This window comes from Maniola hyperantus, chromosome 7 (genome assembly GCF_902806685.2).
Source record: "Maniola hyperantus chromosome 7, iAphHyp1.2, whole genome shotgun sequence".
NCBI classification, from domain to species: domain Eukaryota; kingdom Metazoa; phylum Arthropoda; class Insecta; order Lepidoptera; family Nymphalidae; genus Maniola; species Maniola hyperantus.
Genome location: NC_048542.1, coordinates 5,224,246 through 5,239,690, shown reverse-complemented (window position 1 = coordinate 5,239,690; position 15,445 = coordinate 5,224,246). Strand labels below are relative to the sequence as shown.

At 37.7% G+C, this 15,445-nt stretch overlaps 1 protein-coding gene across 2 annotated transcripts in view; it reads right to left on the bottom strand.

Annotated features, from left to right (window-relative positions):
• Nucleotides 1–374: 374 nt before the first annotated feature.
• Sox15 (Sox box protein 15) overlaps nt 375–15,445 on the bottom strand; it is a 126,560-nt gene continuing 111,489 nt past the window's right edge. For both annotated transcript variants that reach the window (XM_034970337.2, XM_069499891.1), the window contains one exon: nt 375–3,377. In XM_034970337.2, coding sequence (XP_034826228.1) covers nt 2,131–3,377 — 1,247 coding nt within the window. In that variant the 3' untranslated portion in view covers nt 375–2,130. The remainder of the gene's footprint in view (nt 3,378–15,445) is intronic.

The following is a 15,445-nucleotide window of genomic DNA, read 5'->3' as shown; positions in this document are numbered from 1 at the left end:
GTAGAGCCTAGCCTAGTGGGAAGACTTCAGCCTTCTATCTATGCGGGTTCCGTGATTCGAATCCGAGCACGCCTCTAGTTTTGCGAAGTTTTGTACAGTAGGTACCTAACTGCGTTAAGCAATATCACTTGTGAAAACATCGTGAGGAAACCAGACATGCCTGAGAGTTCTCCATAAGTAAATGTTCTCAAAGTTTTGTAAAGTCAGCCAATCTACACTTTGCCAGCGTGGTGGACTAGCCATCGTCATTTTAAGAGGAGTCCCGTGAGATCAGTAGTGGGCCGATAATAGGTTGAGATGACGATGATTTAGGTTTTACCTACCTACCTATTAGAGATAGATTAAGTAAGTAAATGAATAAAATGCCATTATTTAGAATATAATTTTTATTGTTTCTTATAAATTTTCTTAAAAATAGGAAGAACATAGTTCGCAGTGCGAGTGTTTTCGTAACTAAATCTACGGCTTGCGTAACAAACTAGTTAATATTTCAGCTAAACTTTTAGTACAAATTATATTAAAAACTATGAGATATTTTCAATTAAATGTTCTTACAATTTATACAGACAACCTACCTACATTAAATAGAGTCTAACAAAAAAATTGAATAAATCTTAAACTCTATATCTACAGGATGGAAGAGCTATGTTTCAAATAAATTGACAATGATTTTGTTACTACAAATATACAAAAATAGTTACAAATAAATAAATAATCTTTTACCATTTTACAAAGGAAACTACATATTTAAATTCTCTCCCATAGGATTAAGTATCACTGCATCCATAACAACGAGCACTATACAGTACGCGGCGACCTGTGGAATGAGACTTGTAAAGCGTTGTCTCTGTCACTCATACCTATGTGACGGTCTCAACGACAGACACAATGATCTATAAAACCGCTATCTCTTTCTAAAGGTCGATGTACATTATTTTCTTATTTATTTATTTAATGTGCCAACATTGTAAATAAGCACCATTTGATCAAATTAATGATACAAATATCATGATTAGTAGAACCAAAAATATACCTAATATGACTTGCATGATCATGAAATTCCGCAAAATCATGTCCACATTATCTTAACATATATCAATGGAAAGCTCTAATTGGTGAGTGATCAAACTCATTGATGAAGAAAAATTTGTATTTAAATCTTTGAGTGTAACTTTACACTTTTACAGGAATCTGGAAAACTTCCGGCACAGATATTAGATTCTAAAATTGATTTTGATTGTACACATCGAGTTTGATTGATTAATATTTAAATTAGAACCAAACTCGTTCACATAGAAAGCGCTCGTGAGCGCACTAGAATTAGGTAGGTACCTAATACCCATACTTCTCTAGTATGCGGACGAAGTCTGGAAAAAGCAAGCCGCGAGGGACATAAACTATTAGGCGAGGTATAATGTCATAATTTTGAGAAAAAAGGATTTAAAATTATTGAAATATAAAAGTTCAGGATATATTATATCACAAAAAAATAATAAACAAAACAGTTAAAAGTATTATTAGATAGAATTTTCAAATTAAATTTGCCAGACTAGGTACCTTTCAGTATCTACCTAGCTGTGTTAAGTTCATTCATCGTTATCGATACGAAATGTAATAAAACAAAATATAATATCATTATTATGATTGTAAGATAATTTAGAAAACCATGGTACCCGTACATGTACATAAATAACGAACCAAACTAAACACATTTTAAGAAATAGATAAATCTTTGAAACTAAATGTAACTGTTTAAAATATAACAAACTCGTGTTCTCTTTCATACGCAGTGTCACTAAATATTACCTTTTATTTAGGTACCTAAATCGTCTTTTCAAAATAATCACAAAATATATTTTTAATATTTCTTAAAATAGTGTGTACCATGTACTATTTTCAGTCATATTTATTGAATAAAATTATTGTTCCCTTTTTTGAAACGAGACAATATGTTAACAAACACAGACACTAACTATAACAATGATCAGTTTATATTTCAAAATAATATTATTATCTCTTTACATGAACAATTTCCCATAAGCATCAATATTTTAACAATAAATTATTGATCTCAAAAATCTTTGGGCTACATTTGAAAAGAGTACATAACGATCTAGGTATCTGTTAATGTCAATTGCTGTAGCAAGTCTGCCGGACGCCGGCAAGAATCACACTAAACTCATCATCGGGTCGCGCTTCAGTGGTTCCAGGTTGCGGCGGTATATACGGCACAGCTGGTGGAGTTCCTGCTATAACCGAAGCATAGGGAGATGGGTACATCCTTTCTGAACAGTATTCCGGCCCTGGTGAAGGCTCGCTACAGTACTGCGGCCTATATTGCTGCTGCTGCTGTTGTTCGTATCTGTAGTGCTCTATTGCCCCTTCTGCACCATAATCTAAATACTTATCAAACTCTCTCGCATCTAAATCCGATTCTGGTGATCCTTGCCGAATCTCAGGTCGAGGGTTCATTATATTTTGTTGTTCCCCTTCTTGAGTTTGATTCGGAGGCTCTTCAGCAAAGTAAGTGCCACCTGAATTATATTCTTCGTACTCAGTTTTAGGTTGTTCGGGATAGTGAGAAACGTAGGAGTCCTCAGTTTTATACATCTGATGTTCATATTGTTCGTAAGGGTGGTACTGAATACTGTATTCCGCAGACATGGGCCCGCTCGGCGCGGAGGAAACTCTCGGTGCACTTGTCCCTAACGCCTGCTGGTCCTGTGAAGTTGCGACTGGTGGAAAGAATGTTCCTGTTACTAGGGGAGACTGTTCCGCTAACGTCCTCTGTGTGCACATAACGTACATTCCATTAGCCATGCCCATAGCGGCAACGGGTGCAGAGGAGTATGAAACAGGTGTTCGGAAAGATTTATAAGAATACGAATCTGAGATAGAGGCGTTTATCGCTCTTCGCCTTTCTTCGTATTGGAAGTTTTCTTTCTCGTTTTCGACCGGTGAAGCGTCCGGGGTAGGTAGTGGTGCTTCGGCAGGGGCACTCCTTCTCCCTTGCGGTTCAGGAGATCTTGCCGGTGAAGATTCCGGAGTCTGGACGTGGCCGTTGAATTGGTTCGATTGAAACGAGTCTGAAGCGAGGGGTGATGTTCGATATGGGGAGAAACCAGCTCCGGGATTGTGTGAGAAGCGCGTGTCTGGAGAGTCCGTAGTGGTGGCGTACGGAGAGCCCAAAGTAACAGAGGCGGAAGGTGGAGCACTGGACGGGGCGGCCGGCTGATTCGGCCTGGTTTTATTCTGTTTTCGTCGTCTTGGTCGGTACTTGTAGTTGGGATGTTCGGTCATATGAATGACGCGTAGTCGCTCCGCTTCCTCTACGAACGGCCGTCGATCTTGAGGGGTCAATGAACGCCATTTTTTACCTGGAAAAATAGAAACGGATATTGAATCTACTGATTGGAATTCTTATTACGTAGTTGCTAAGGAGCCTACTGGTCATTGCACGTGTACAGCAACCCTTATGAACGTTATTCAGTAAGTGCTTATTTTTGTTAAGACTATTTTACTAATGGTACGCTCCATTATCGGGATTCGGCAAATGATTTGAATTCGGGGTGTCACGATAATTCGGCATTCGGCAAATCAACTGGTCACACTATTCGGCATACGGCGAATGTTTTGTTACGGCATCACGAATCATCTAGCCGAATCCCAATAGTGCAGCTGTACCTAACCGATTTCAATTTTCTTTTTGATAATGCAAATAACTAGAATTAGTTATTGTAGGTAGCTGTACCTAGCTGTACCCAGTCTTGATGCAAAACGTATAGGTTTAGGTATCTAACATTCCTTGAATTTTATGAATGCGAAATGGACAGCAGCTGTCACAAAGTCAGGCTAAATAATCACGATAGTGTTTTATCAAATAACTATAAAACACCTACCGTGAGTGTCTCATAAATAACCTCACACTCGGTCTCCAACAACGAGGCCAATGTGAAAGGAATTGAAGCTCTATCTTCTGGTACTAAGCTTTCGTTTTGTTTGTAGCGGAAAGTGTAAGGTTGGTGGAAGTATTATCGGGAGCTTGAACAATCTTTAAGGATATTTATCAATGAGACGCGACTTGCTACTGGCATATAATTTTAGAGAGGCGCTGTGTCGATAATAGTCGATAGCTCGATAACTTGCATAATGTTTACGATTAAGTGAGTGGTCGTGGAATTTAAATGAATTAAGTGCTATAAATTCTCTTCATTATTATGGAAAAGATAAGTTTATGAATGCGCTTAGTGTGTATAAAATGGACGTGAAAATCAAATGCAGGACCCTTAAGAAAGAAAAAATTCAAACTTATTATTATATACAGTAGAGAAAAAGTTTATCCTGGTTTAAGGCGCCTACAAATTTGCCGCAAAGTGCCGCGCGGAGGCAGTGTGGCTACAGCACTGCGGCTGCGCTGCACTTTACGGCAAATTTGAAGGAATACAAATTAAATCTTTTTAGAGAAAATCATTGAAAAAACAAATGTATTATTATTAAGAATAAGTACAGATAGCTTGCCATGATAGCCTAGTGGGACTTCTGCCTCCTATTCGGGCGGTTGGGGGTTAGATCCCGGACCTCTATCTTTTCGGAGTCTATATATATGCGTTTTATAGGTAAATATCACTTGCTTTAACGGTAAAAGAAAACATCGTGAGGAAATCTACATGCCTTAGAGTTCTACATAATATTCACAAAGGTGTGTGAAGTCTGCCAATCCACACTTGGCCAGCGTGGCGAATATGGCCTAAGCCCTCCTTATTGTGAGAAGAAACCCGTGCGATAGGTTGATCATGATGATAATGATGAAAGATATAGTCTTAAACACTAAATAAGTAAATAAAGTAGGGAAGGGTATCTACTACTAAGGTACCTATTTAAGAACAATTTTGTCTGATTTTGACCGATTCTTCGAGTGAACATAAAAACCGGCAGGTAAACTGAACCTGTTTGACTGATGTCAAATGTCAAGCTGACAAATGACGGGAAAGGGCTTCCTGTAGTGCTGATCCATTAGCGTTCGTCGGATTATCGATGTTTGGTTATCGATAATGGTTGAATATTAAAATGATTTATTGAATGTTTAATAAGAACCTCTCTGTATCAGATTGGTGCTTTATTTATAAATGACTATTGGATTATCTATTTTGATTTTTGGTCGAGTTCTGAGTTTTGAATATTATGTTGCGTCATTCAAAATACTTTTGCCTCAATTATTATGGTTATAGTTATAGGCTCTAATCTCTGTCTTGCAGCCCAAGAGCAATCAGTGCGACAAAGTTTTCTCGCGTCTTTTTAAGGCTTCGAGGGTTTTGTAACGCCTTGCCGATAAAACCGTAAGAAAGGCAAAAATATGTCGCAGTGACTGTAAGTAGGTAGGTACCTATTTGGGCTCCAGCTCAAAAAACACTGAACACAGATTAAGATGATGTGAATGTTTGACAGGTCGTCGTATGCAAATCCATAACTTGCTTTGTTTTGTTGAATTTAATTTCAAACTGTAGTAAATCGGAAAACTTTACTGTAATTGAACCCTTTTGATTTAAATCACAAACTTTGGTCAATTATTAGTATTGGTTCGAAATGAGTTCACATTTGTATTGTGTGTGGACCAGAAACGTCCGGATTGAACAAAAAGGATTTTGTTCAAAAGTGTAATTACACCGTTTTGCTCGCCAGCTCCTCAATTCAAAAAGGCTTATTTCCATGCGTGGTAACGGCGAGGATAATAACGTTAGTCGCGTCGTAGCCCGCCATGCGCACGCGTCCGCTTTATCAACGACACTCAACTCAATATGACTGATAACAGCGCATCGGGTTTCTTGCGCTACCGGTGGTCTGGCTCTTACCTATAGTACGCGACAGGTCGAGATGGCAATCGGGGAGGGAACGCTCCGCATACCCGTATAGCCCCGGCGCTAACCCGGTGAGGGTGAGCGCGGGTGATGTGTGGGTGTGCGGAGAGTTCCACCCGCCTCATACCACAATTGCCATTTTGACCTGTCGCGGATTATGACATATTACCATACTACGAGTAATAATCCATACTAATAGCACTACCCATATCACTACCCATACCTATTATAAAAGCGAAAGTGTGTTTGTTTGCTGGTTTATTGTTTAATAACGCCGTAACGGAGCAACGGAATGATCAGATTTTTTAGTTTTTACATGGATATAGTTGAAAACTTTTTATCTTATATGGATATAGTTCAAGTACTTTTTATCCCGGAAAAATAGAGTTTCCACGCGGTTTTCGAAAATCTAAATCCACGCGGACGAAGTCACGGGCATCAGCTAGTTACTTATAAATGCGAAAGTGTGTCTTATATCGCCAAGGTTTTTTTTTTAACAAAATAAAGTTAGTTTAACAGTGAGATGTGCAGTGCTCAGACAAGCCGCCAAGCGCTTACGAGCACGAAGAAACCAATATTGTAAGTGTTTTTTCTTTTTGTGTGGAAATAAATAAATAAATGGCATTATCATCATACTTACTGAATACCTTTGATAGAACATGATCGATTTCAAAAAAACTTCGAAGAAGTTTTTTTTTATATTTCGGAGAAAATAAAAAAAAATCCAGCCAATGATACAGTTTCGTAATAAATGACGTCATTAGGTGGGTTAAGATTCGAAACTCAAAATGGTTTTTGGTTTCCCTAAATGACACAAATCCGTCAAAGTGACATCTTTGTTATACGGTTTTTATGGGTTTTTGTGAAGCTTTCGATTTTTTTTCTGATATGACAATAAAAATATTACGAATGCATGTATGTTATTTTGTCATGAGTGGTATTCATATACTGGTATTTACCTACTTAACACGCATTGTAATTAATATAATGTTGAAAATTCTGATAATTCGGTTCGTATTAAATTAGATTTTTTTAATAAATCTATTAAGCCACGTTATCCCTACTCCGAACCTAACATATAATATATATGTATACTTCTATGTATCTACGCGTATATATGTATGTCACACACACATAAGCTATGTAAGCTACTACGTTGTCTTCACTTTTTAAAATACAATTTTTGTATGAGTTTTGTTGTATTACCTACTATTTGTATTTACTTTTTTATTAGGTAAAAAATCACGTCGTCACGTCAAAGTGCGGCGGGATTGAAGGACATATCAACAAACACAACACACTCTCGCATTTATAATATTGGTAGTGATAATAATCTAACTTTTCTATATCGATGACACTAAACTAAAAGTAAAATAAGTATAATTTAAAGACCCAACAGTTAATTTTCATCTACGTTTTATTTTCATCTATAGCATGAAACAGAAGTCAAATAAAAAGGTACTGTACCCTAATGATAACGCATAATGATTCCGATCAATCAAGCGTGTTATGACGCACGGTGGTCCGAACGTATCATTAATTAGATTATGTCATTAAAGTGGATAAGTTTTTGATCGTTTACAAGAGCATTAATTTCTGTTTGTTAACTGACTCCTAATAAAAATGAGGAAGATACCTAGTTTGTTTAAAGTTTTGCAGGATAATGAATATTCGGAAAGCTAGTGTGACGAATATAAGTAATATTCAATACTGTTTGAGTCTTAGAGAGAGATAGATGTAAAGCTGTGAAGGAGAATATTATATTCAACAAAAAGCGTTGACGATTAATGAATGTTCAATGCTTTTTGGGCCTAATTAGGGTGTTTGTTGATACATTTCACCGAAATACCGACCTACTTAATTGATGAAGTCATTTTTGAATATTTGTACATATAGAAGTATCGTTGTAAATAGAGATTACTACGAAGCCAAGGAAGACCTGTGGTCCGATAGATATTGATTGAATGGAGAAGTAGGCCTATTTACAGCATTATAACAGTCATGGCGAGTTTATATGCGTTTTCCTTTGGTTCCTTTTGATTATTGACCAATTAGTAGGTACCGTAGCGCTGTACTGCCTAAGCCAGTTCTGCCTAGATTAGGCAGACGCTTGATAAATGCCGATTCTCCTACTAATAAATCAAATTAAAAAAAGCTAAACGGAGAACATTCCTCAGCCGAAATATCGAAAACCGAACGGTGGTGTTACAAAGCGCCGCTAGATGGCAGTTTCGATTTTTTTGCCGCAACGGATGTCCAACAGCACGCGCTGCATTCTAAATTCGAAATTTCTGCCATTCCACTCTATCTGGAACGGGGTATATCGCCGTCTCCGTCTGGCAACATTTTTTTGCATTTCGATTCACAGTGCGTGGTCATTTTTGTCGTTTTTTACGGCTGCTTTTCTTTTAGTATTGCGGTGGCAGTTGGCTTTGTTTTATTTGTGCTTATAAAACGTTCGCAATAAACTATCCCGGTCCGGGTTATTAATCTATGCTTACTTTGAATATACGTTTTGGTTTTAAACTTGTTTTATGTATAGTCCGCGACAGGTTGTGATGGCAATCGGGATATAGGGGGGGACACGCTCCACGGGTTAAATTAACTCTCATAGTTACAGTTTAATTTAAACATCTAAGTACGAATTAGAAACCTTTTCGTCGTTAACAGATTTTCTGATCAATGTTTCAAGAAGAGGGATTGTGAATGCACTTTTAATAATTTAAGGTTGAACAATTAAAAAAATTCATGTACAAACAAAATTTACAACGACAAACTTATTAACTACCTTCCGTACGTTTACATACCAATACGGTATTCTTTGGTCAAATAGACTTCCAAAATAACTTCCAAGCTATAATTTCAAATAGGAAGGTAGTAGTATTCTACATAATTCAAAAAGATAAGTTCTGTAAAACTTGGAAGAACTTCAAAATTTCTATAGATAATATTTCCTTTGCCATAAATTTGATGACGCCACTTTCTTTGCACACACTTAGGATTCCTTCTACAAGTAGGTACTAAAATATTATTAGAAGAAACACTACATCACCTCCCAGTAGTGCTAACATTTTAAGCTTACATTCTATACCATAAACGACTCATTCTTTGTTTTTTATCTGTGAATTCCGCGAAATGGTCAGCGAAATAAAATTGCCAGGCTGCCGAAATCCATAAAGAAAGGTTTATTCGGCGACTTATGTTGGCGGAAACGAATATGTAGCTTTGGTTTGTGGTTCAATTTAGAGGCAACGTAGGGAGGTTCTTTTTGTAAATGTTATTTTTAGCTGGGTAAGTATTCACCATTTTCGGTAATTCGCTCAGCGATCGTCACTAAATGAATAAACTATCAAACTCATTTGACATTGGCTGTTTCTACATAGCTGCTTAACTGAGAAATAAAAATAATATTTTTAATAGCAAACCTATGTCAAATGAGCTTGATGGCTTTCATTCATGTGATCACCACTGAGATAGCGCTAGAGAACGCCAAAATGCTTGGTGGCACGGCTTCGCCGGTAGGGTGGTAACTAGTAACGAATCACGGCCGTAGCCTCCCCCCAGATAAAAGACGAAAGAAGAAAGAGAATGGCGTGGAAACAAACATTATTTTTAAAATTGCAAAATAGGCTTGACGACAACCATGCCCAATAAAAAGCAATGATGAGGTCTAGGGTGGAGCGCGCTTGCCTAGAAGATACCTTTTTACTTTTGCCTCTTAGGTATTTAGATTGTACGTGGCAGGAACCACTGAAACCGGAAGGGCATTCCACACCTTAGTTCATATCAGAAACGTTGAATGAAAACGTTTCGTGCGAGTAGATCGGATGTCGACCACACGTGTGTGCCAACGTGATAAACCACAGAACAGCGAGATGGTATAGGAGGAACAAGGTTGTGAAGTTCCTGAACACACTGTCACAGTTGAAAATCTCTCTTGCCTTATACCATTCACCAAACGCACATATCTTCGACAAGTAATAAACTTTACTAGCACAGTAAATTCTATGCCTCCAGCTTGCATTGTGACTATGACTAGTCAGGCTAACGCTGCACCGCCTTAGGCGTACAGACAGACTATAATCTTATGTACAATTTATTTTATGTACTAAATACGAGGAGCAAAAGAATGAAAGCGCACACTAAATTATGTATTGTACCTACGCTGTGAGACGTGATTGCATTTTGTTTAGTTTTCTTTGTGAGACTTTTTGTAGTGCAAAGATTCTGTGTAAGGTTTTGTAAAATTATAAGCTTATTAGTGACTAGCTTATGCTCGCGACTGCGTGCGTGGACTACACCAAAACCCTATTTCACCCCCTTACGGGTTGAATTTTCAAAAATCCTATCTATTTGCATGCCAAATTTCAGCCCGATTCGTCCAGTAGTTTGAGCTGTGCGTTGATAGATCAGTCAGTCAGTCAGTCAGTCAGCCACCTTTTCCTTTTATATATTTAGATAAATTAGCCAACGCTCGTGGCTTCGTTCGGCGAAAATATAATTTCTCTTTATTTCTCCAGTGGAAATTTTTAAAAATTCTGCCTTATTACTTGTTATATTGTATACATATATAGCGAACCTCTGCGCAAAATTTCAAAAGAGATTGCCTATTTTCTTAGGAGCTTTGGGCCCCCCCTAATATAATTGTTGTGTCACCATGGTTTTAATTTTATTTTGTAGACAAATAATTAACTCTTTATATTCTGCAAACAATTTCTATTTATTCACCCTGGTTATAAAGAAATCTTATTTTTTATATTGCTGATATTGAGGTTATATTTAATTAATACTTCTTCAAAATAAATGCTTGTTTACGATTCTAACTGTAATTGTGGATATTTTCATTAATAGAGTGAAAAAAAGTCGTTATAAAACATAATCGTAAAAAAGAACACATTTAAAAAAAAATTATTTAAGTTTTGACGCGACGCCACAAAAGAGGGCCCCGTTCACGGGCGATCTCCTCAATGTCCAAGGATTTGAGCTAAGCGTTGATGAGTCTAGTGGAAGTCAGTGAGCCAGAACTTTTTGTATGCAAGACCTATTTAGATTTAGTATTGTTAGATTTTTAACCGACTTCAAAAAAAGGAGGAGGTTATCAATTCGACTGTATGTTTTTTTAAATTACATTCATCAAATTATGAGTAGGTAAATACAATGCTGAGTTTCTTGCCGTCTCTTCTCAGATGAATATGCTTTCTGTACTGGTGACCCTTCTAGTCACTAGGAGTAAGAACTTGACTATTATTTTGAGTTTTGATTATGTTTTCAAATTAATCTCTCGTACGCGTATTCTTAATGTTTTTAACCTTCGTTCATTATTTTGGCCCTATTTGTAACGGGCATTCCTATCGGAACGAAACGATAGCTACGTGTTTCATTCAATTTTAGTTATGGTACCTATATCAAGTATTCCGTGCTGTGCGGTTTCGATATTTATTTCTCCTAATTTGACTGCATTTCTCGGTTACTCGTCGTACCCATTTATTGTATACATATCTCCCTCTAACATACCAAAACTGGATATATTTGTCACTGTCTTGCGCGTTAGGATTCGATGCGCGTCCGCCGGCGAGCCCGCGCGTGCCTTGACGTCGTTGAATTTTTTCTATCACAAGAAAAACCATAAAATCAAGTGATTATTGAAAGTTAGCAGTTAAATGTACTTAATTTCTGTTTGATTTAACAGATTATCGTTAGAATAGACGAATCAGCCTACAACTACCTTTATGAATGAATAAACTTTACTGTAAGTAGGTATGTGTATAGTACAAAAAAGTATACTTGGGTAGAAAAAAATTCACTGTATTGCGATCTCTTCCAGGCATACCAAATGCTTAAAGGAAAATGGCTAAAAATATCTTCTCTTTTCAAGAAAACTAAACCAAATTAAATCACTTTGTGTAGGCAGACGTAAAAATAATGGTCTAGCTCTGAAAGAATCTATAACGTAACGCCGTTTATTTCGCAAGCTGTACCCCTAACCTAACGTCAACGCCTTGACGTCCATGGCATATGCGAATGCGTCAGTGTGCTAGAAGCGTACCTAAGGGACAGTTTGTGAAGCTATATATTGTATAGGCACAATGATGTTTTGCCGTGGGAGCCATTTTAGGGTTCCGTACCTCTAAAGGAAAAAAGGAACCCTTAGAAGATCACTTTGTTGTCTGTCTGTCTGTCTCTGTATGTCGTGTCTGTCAAGAAACCTACAGGGTACTTCCCGTTGGCCTAGAATCATGAAATTTGGCAGGTAGGTAGGTCTTATAGCACACATAAGGGGAAAAAATCTGAAAATCGTGAATTTGTGGTTAAATAATTTATAAAAATTATAATGTGTTCATGAACAATTAATTAGTATGTTCCACTTTTAGAGTAAGATTACTGTACCAAGTGGGGTATCATATGAAAGGGATTTACCTGCACATTCTAAAACAGATTTTTATTTATTTTTATGCATAATGGTTTTGGTTTTATCGTACAAAATGTGTGAAAAAATACGATTGTAGTACTGAACCATTGGTGCGCGAGTCTGACTCGCACTTGGCCGGTTTTTTATTAAAATATGTCCTTCCCCGGGATGCAAGCTATCGCTGAACCAAATTTCGTCAAAATCGGTTGAACGGATGGGCCGGGAAATTCTAGCAGACAGACACACTTTCGCATTTATAATATTAGTATGGATTTCTAGCTAAACGCCCATCCAAAATATAGCAGATTTTTTTCCCCTTTGTTAGTACGGACGCATTATATTTGGTTTTAAACATTTTTGTAACCTAGGTATTTGAATTTAGACGGCTAAAATGCTGAAACTGCACTTCTAAAATATTGAATGCAATGAAATGGTGACCTTATATTATAATTATTGAAAAAATATCAAACGGCTAGTACAAAATGTGTACTTTCATCGGTCGTGTGGCCCCGTTGGAAGCATTATATTGTAGTAAAGACGTAAAGGCGAGGGCTCACTCATTAACCAGGCGGGTATTCGCGCCGCGTGGCGCGGTCACGTCGCCAGCACGCGCCGGCGTCTTACTCCATTGTTGGACGACACGATTTTTTGACTGTCATTGAAAGCACTACGTCATCGTAAAGAGCATAAATCCTTTGTGGGATCAAGTATTACGCTTGTATAACACTAGCTTATGCTCGCGACTTCGTCTGCGTGGACTACACAAATTTCAAACCCCTATTTCACCCCCTTAGGGGTTGAATTTTCAAAAATCCTTTCTTAGCGGATGCCTATGTCATAATAGCTATCTGCATGCCAAATTTCAGCGCGATCCGTCCAGTACTTTGAGCTGTGCGTTGATAGATCAGTCAGTCAGTCAGTCAGTCAGTCAGTCAATCAGTCAGTCAGTCAGTCAGTCTGTCAGACACCTTTTCCTTTTATATATTTAGATGATTCCAAAAGAGTTATTAAATTTAATCGCATAAATATTTTTAACATTTGTTAAGTCGCGGTTATTAAGTATACAATTGACGAATTTCTAAATAACAAGGTTGCATGAAATCGGCTTTGCATTCAGCAGCCCACAGGATAGTGTACCTAATAGTTCCATTGCTTACTATGCATATATCTGTCTCCTTTTAATTATTGTATTAATACTGAGCAAAGTCAAAGTGCTTTATAGATCTCAACCTTAGAGCGCAGGATTTACAAACGTTTGACATGTCAAGAGTTTTTTTCTGTTATTGTAGCTGCAATCAAAAATCAAGCAAACCACGGAGAGTTGGCAATGGTCCTGAGCATACTGTTCTGGGCTCGTTGTATGGCCTGCACGTTCGATTCGCTCGCAGTGTCCCAGATCTGAATACCATACAGTCAAAATGTCATAAGATGAGAATGGAAACGCACAACATTCGCATTGCGGCACGCCTCGTGTTACGTTATTATAAGTTATTATTGTTATCTGCCCCATACGGTTCGAGCGATGTTCAATATTTGTCGGATTTTACATGCTTGAGGTTACTTCATAACGTCAAAATATGACACCAAAAAAGTCTTTCTGTCCGTTACAAAAATAAATCTTTTAATGAAAGTTAAATTTTAATCCGACGGTCGGTTAAGCGACGTATTAGCATATTAGTAGACATGAGGATATCCAGATTAACCGACATAACTCAACGGGGTGCGAAAAACCGATAGACGTTGGTCAAAGTGGAAGCCTCCTCCAACAAGGTAGACAGATGACATCGACAACAATTATGAGAATTAGTTTATAAGAAAACCTCACAATAAATGAGATTTTTAGAAATTCCACTCGAGTGAAGCCGTTGAAGTCAGCTAGGTTGGAATAAAATTGGTAATACTTGTGTGCATTACCTACTTTCCGAGAATACCAAATTATTGAGTAAAAACCTGTCAAGCGCGAGTCGGACTCGCAAATAAAGAGTTCCGTACCATCGTACTAGAAATAACTAGGAACTTCCACTGGAAATAACATTTTTTGTGCTGTAACCACGAACTAGGGTTTCCGAATTTTCCCTTTACTTGTGCTATAAGACATTGCTACCTGTCAAATTTCATCATTCTAGGTCAACGGCAAGTATCGTATTGGTCTTGACATAAATAGACAGACAACGAAGTGATGCTATGAGGATTCCTTTTTTTCGCTGGCTGTGATATGGAACCCTAAAAATCAAGTTGAACACCTGCAGAAATCACGAAGTAAAGTAGGTCCTGCAAAGTGCTAGATCAATATTCGCCAGTCGCCCGTTCCCCGAACCGGCGCGGCGGCGTAGACAAAGAGCTGCATTAGAATGCTGACAGTGTTGCCAACCCTACGCCTCAACTACTGCGCTTGTAAAATTAACGAGCCCTTGAGATGACCGTTTCAATAAATTCTAATTCATCATGATCAACCCATCACCGGCTCACTACAGAGCACGGGTCTCCTCTCAGAGTGAGAAGGGTTTTGGCCATAGTCTACCACGCTGGCCAAGTGCGGATTGGCAGACTTCACACACCTTTGAGAACATTATGGAGAACTCTCAGGCATGCAGGTTCCCTCACGATGTTTTCCTTCACCGTTAAAGCAAGTGATATTTTAATTACTTAAAAACGCACATAACTCCGAAAAGTTAGAGGTACGTGCCCGGGATCGAACCCCCGACCTCCGACTGGAAGGCGGACGTCCTAACTACTAGGCTACCACAGCTTTTAATTTATTATTACAAGGACAAAGTTAAAAATTACATTGATTTGAACCAATCAAAGCCAATGACCAAAGAGTGGTCATTCCAAACAAAAAATTGATTTTTGATTAGATAAAACTTGATGTTCATGCTGAAATCTATAGAGCGCAATTTGACTTTGCTCAGACTTAAGCTTGAGTTGAAACGAGACAGATTTATGTGAGAGCTATAGCTTTGTCTCGTTTTAATTATGTCGGAGTCTAAGCAAAGTTAGAGTGTGCTTTATAGATTTCACCCTCAGTGTCCGCTTCATAAGACACGATTTTGATATTTTGTAACAGTTTTTCAACAGGTACCTACTAATTTAATTCAATGTTTTACTAAGAATTACTGTTTTTGGCAGAGACTTTTCTATACAAATTGATATTACTGCCATGTCCTAAACACTTTTTTAC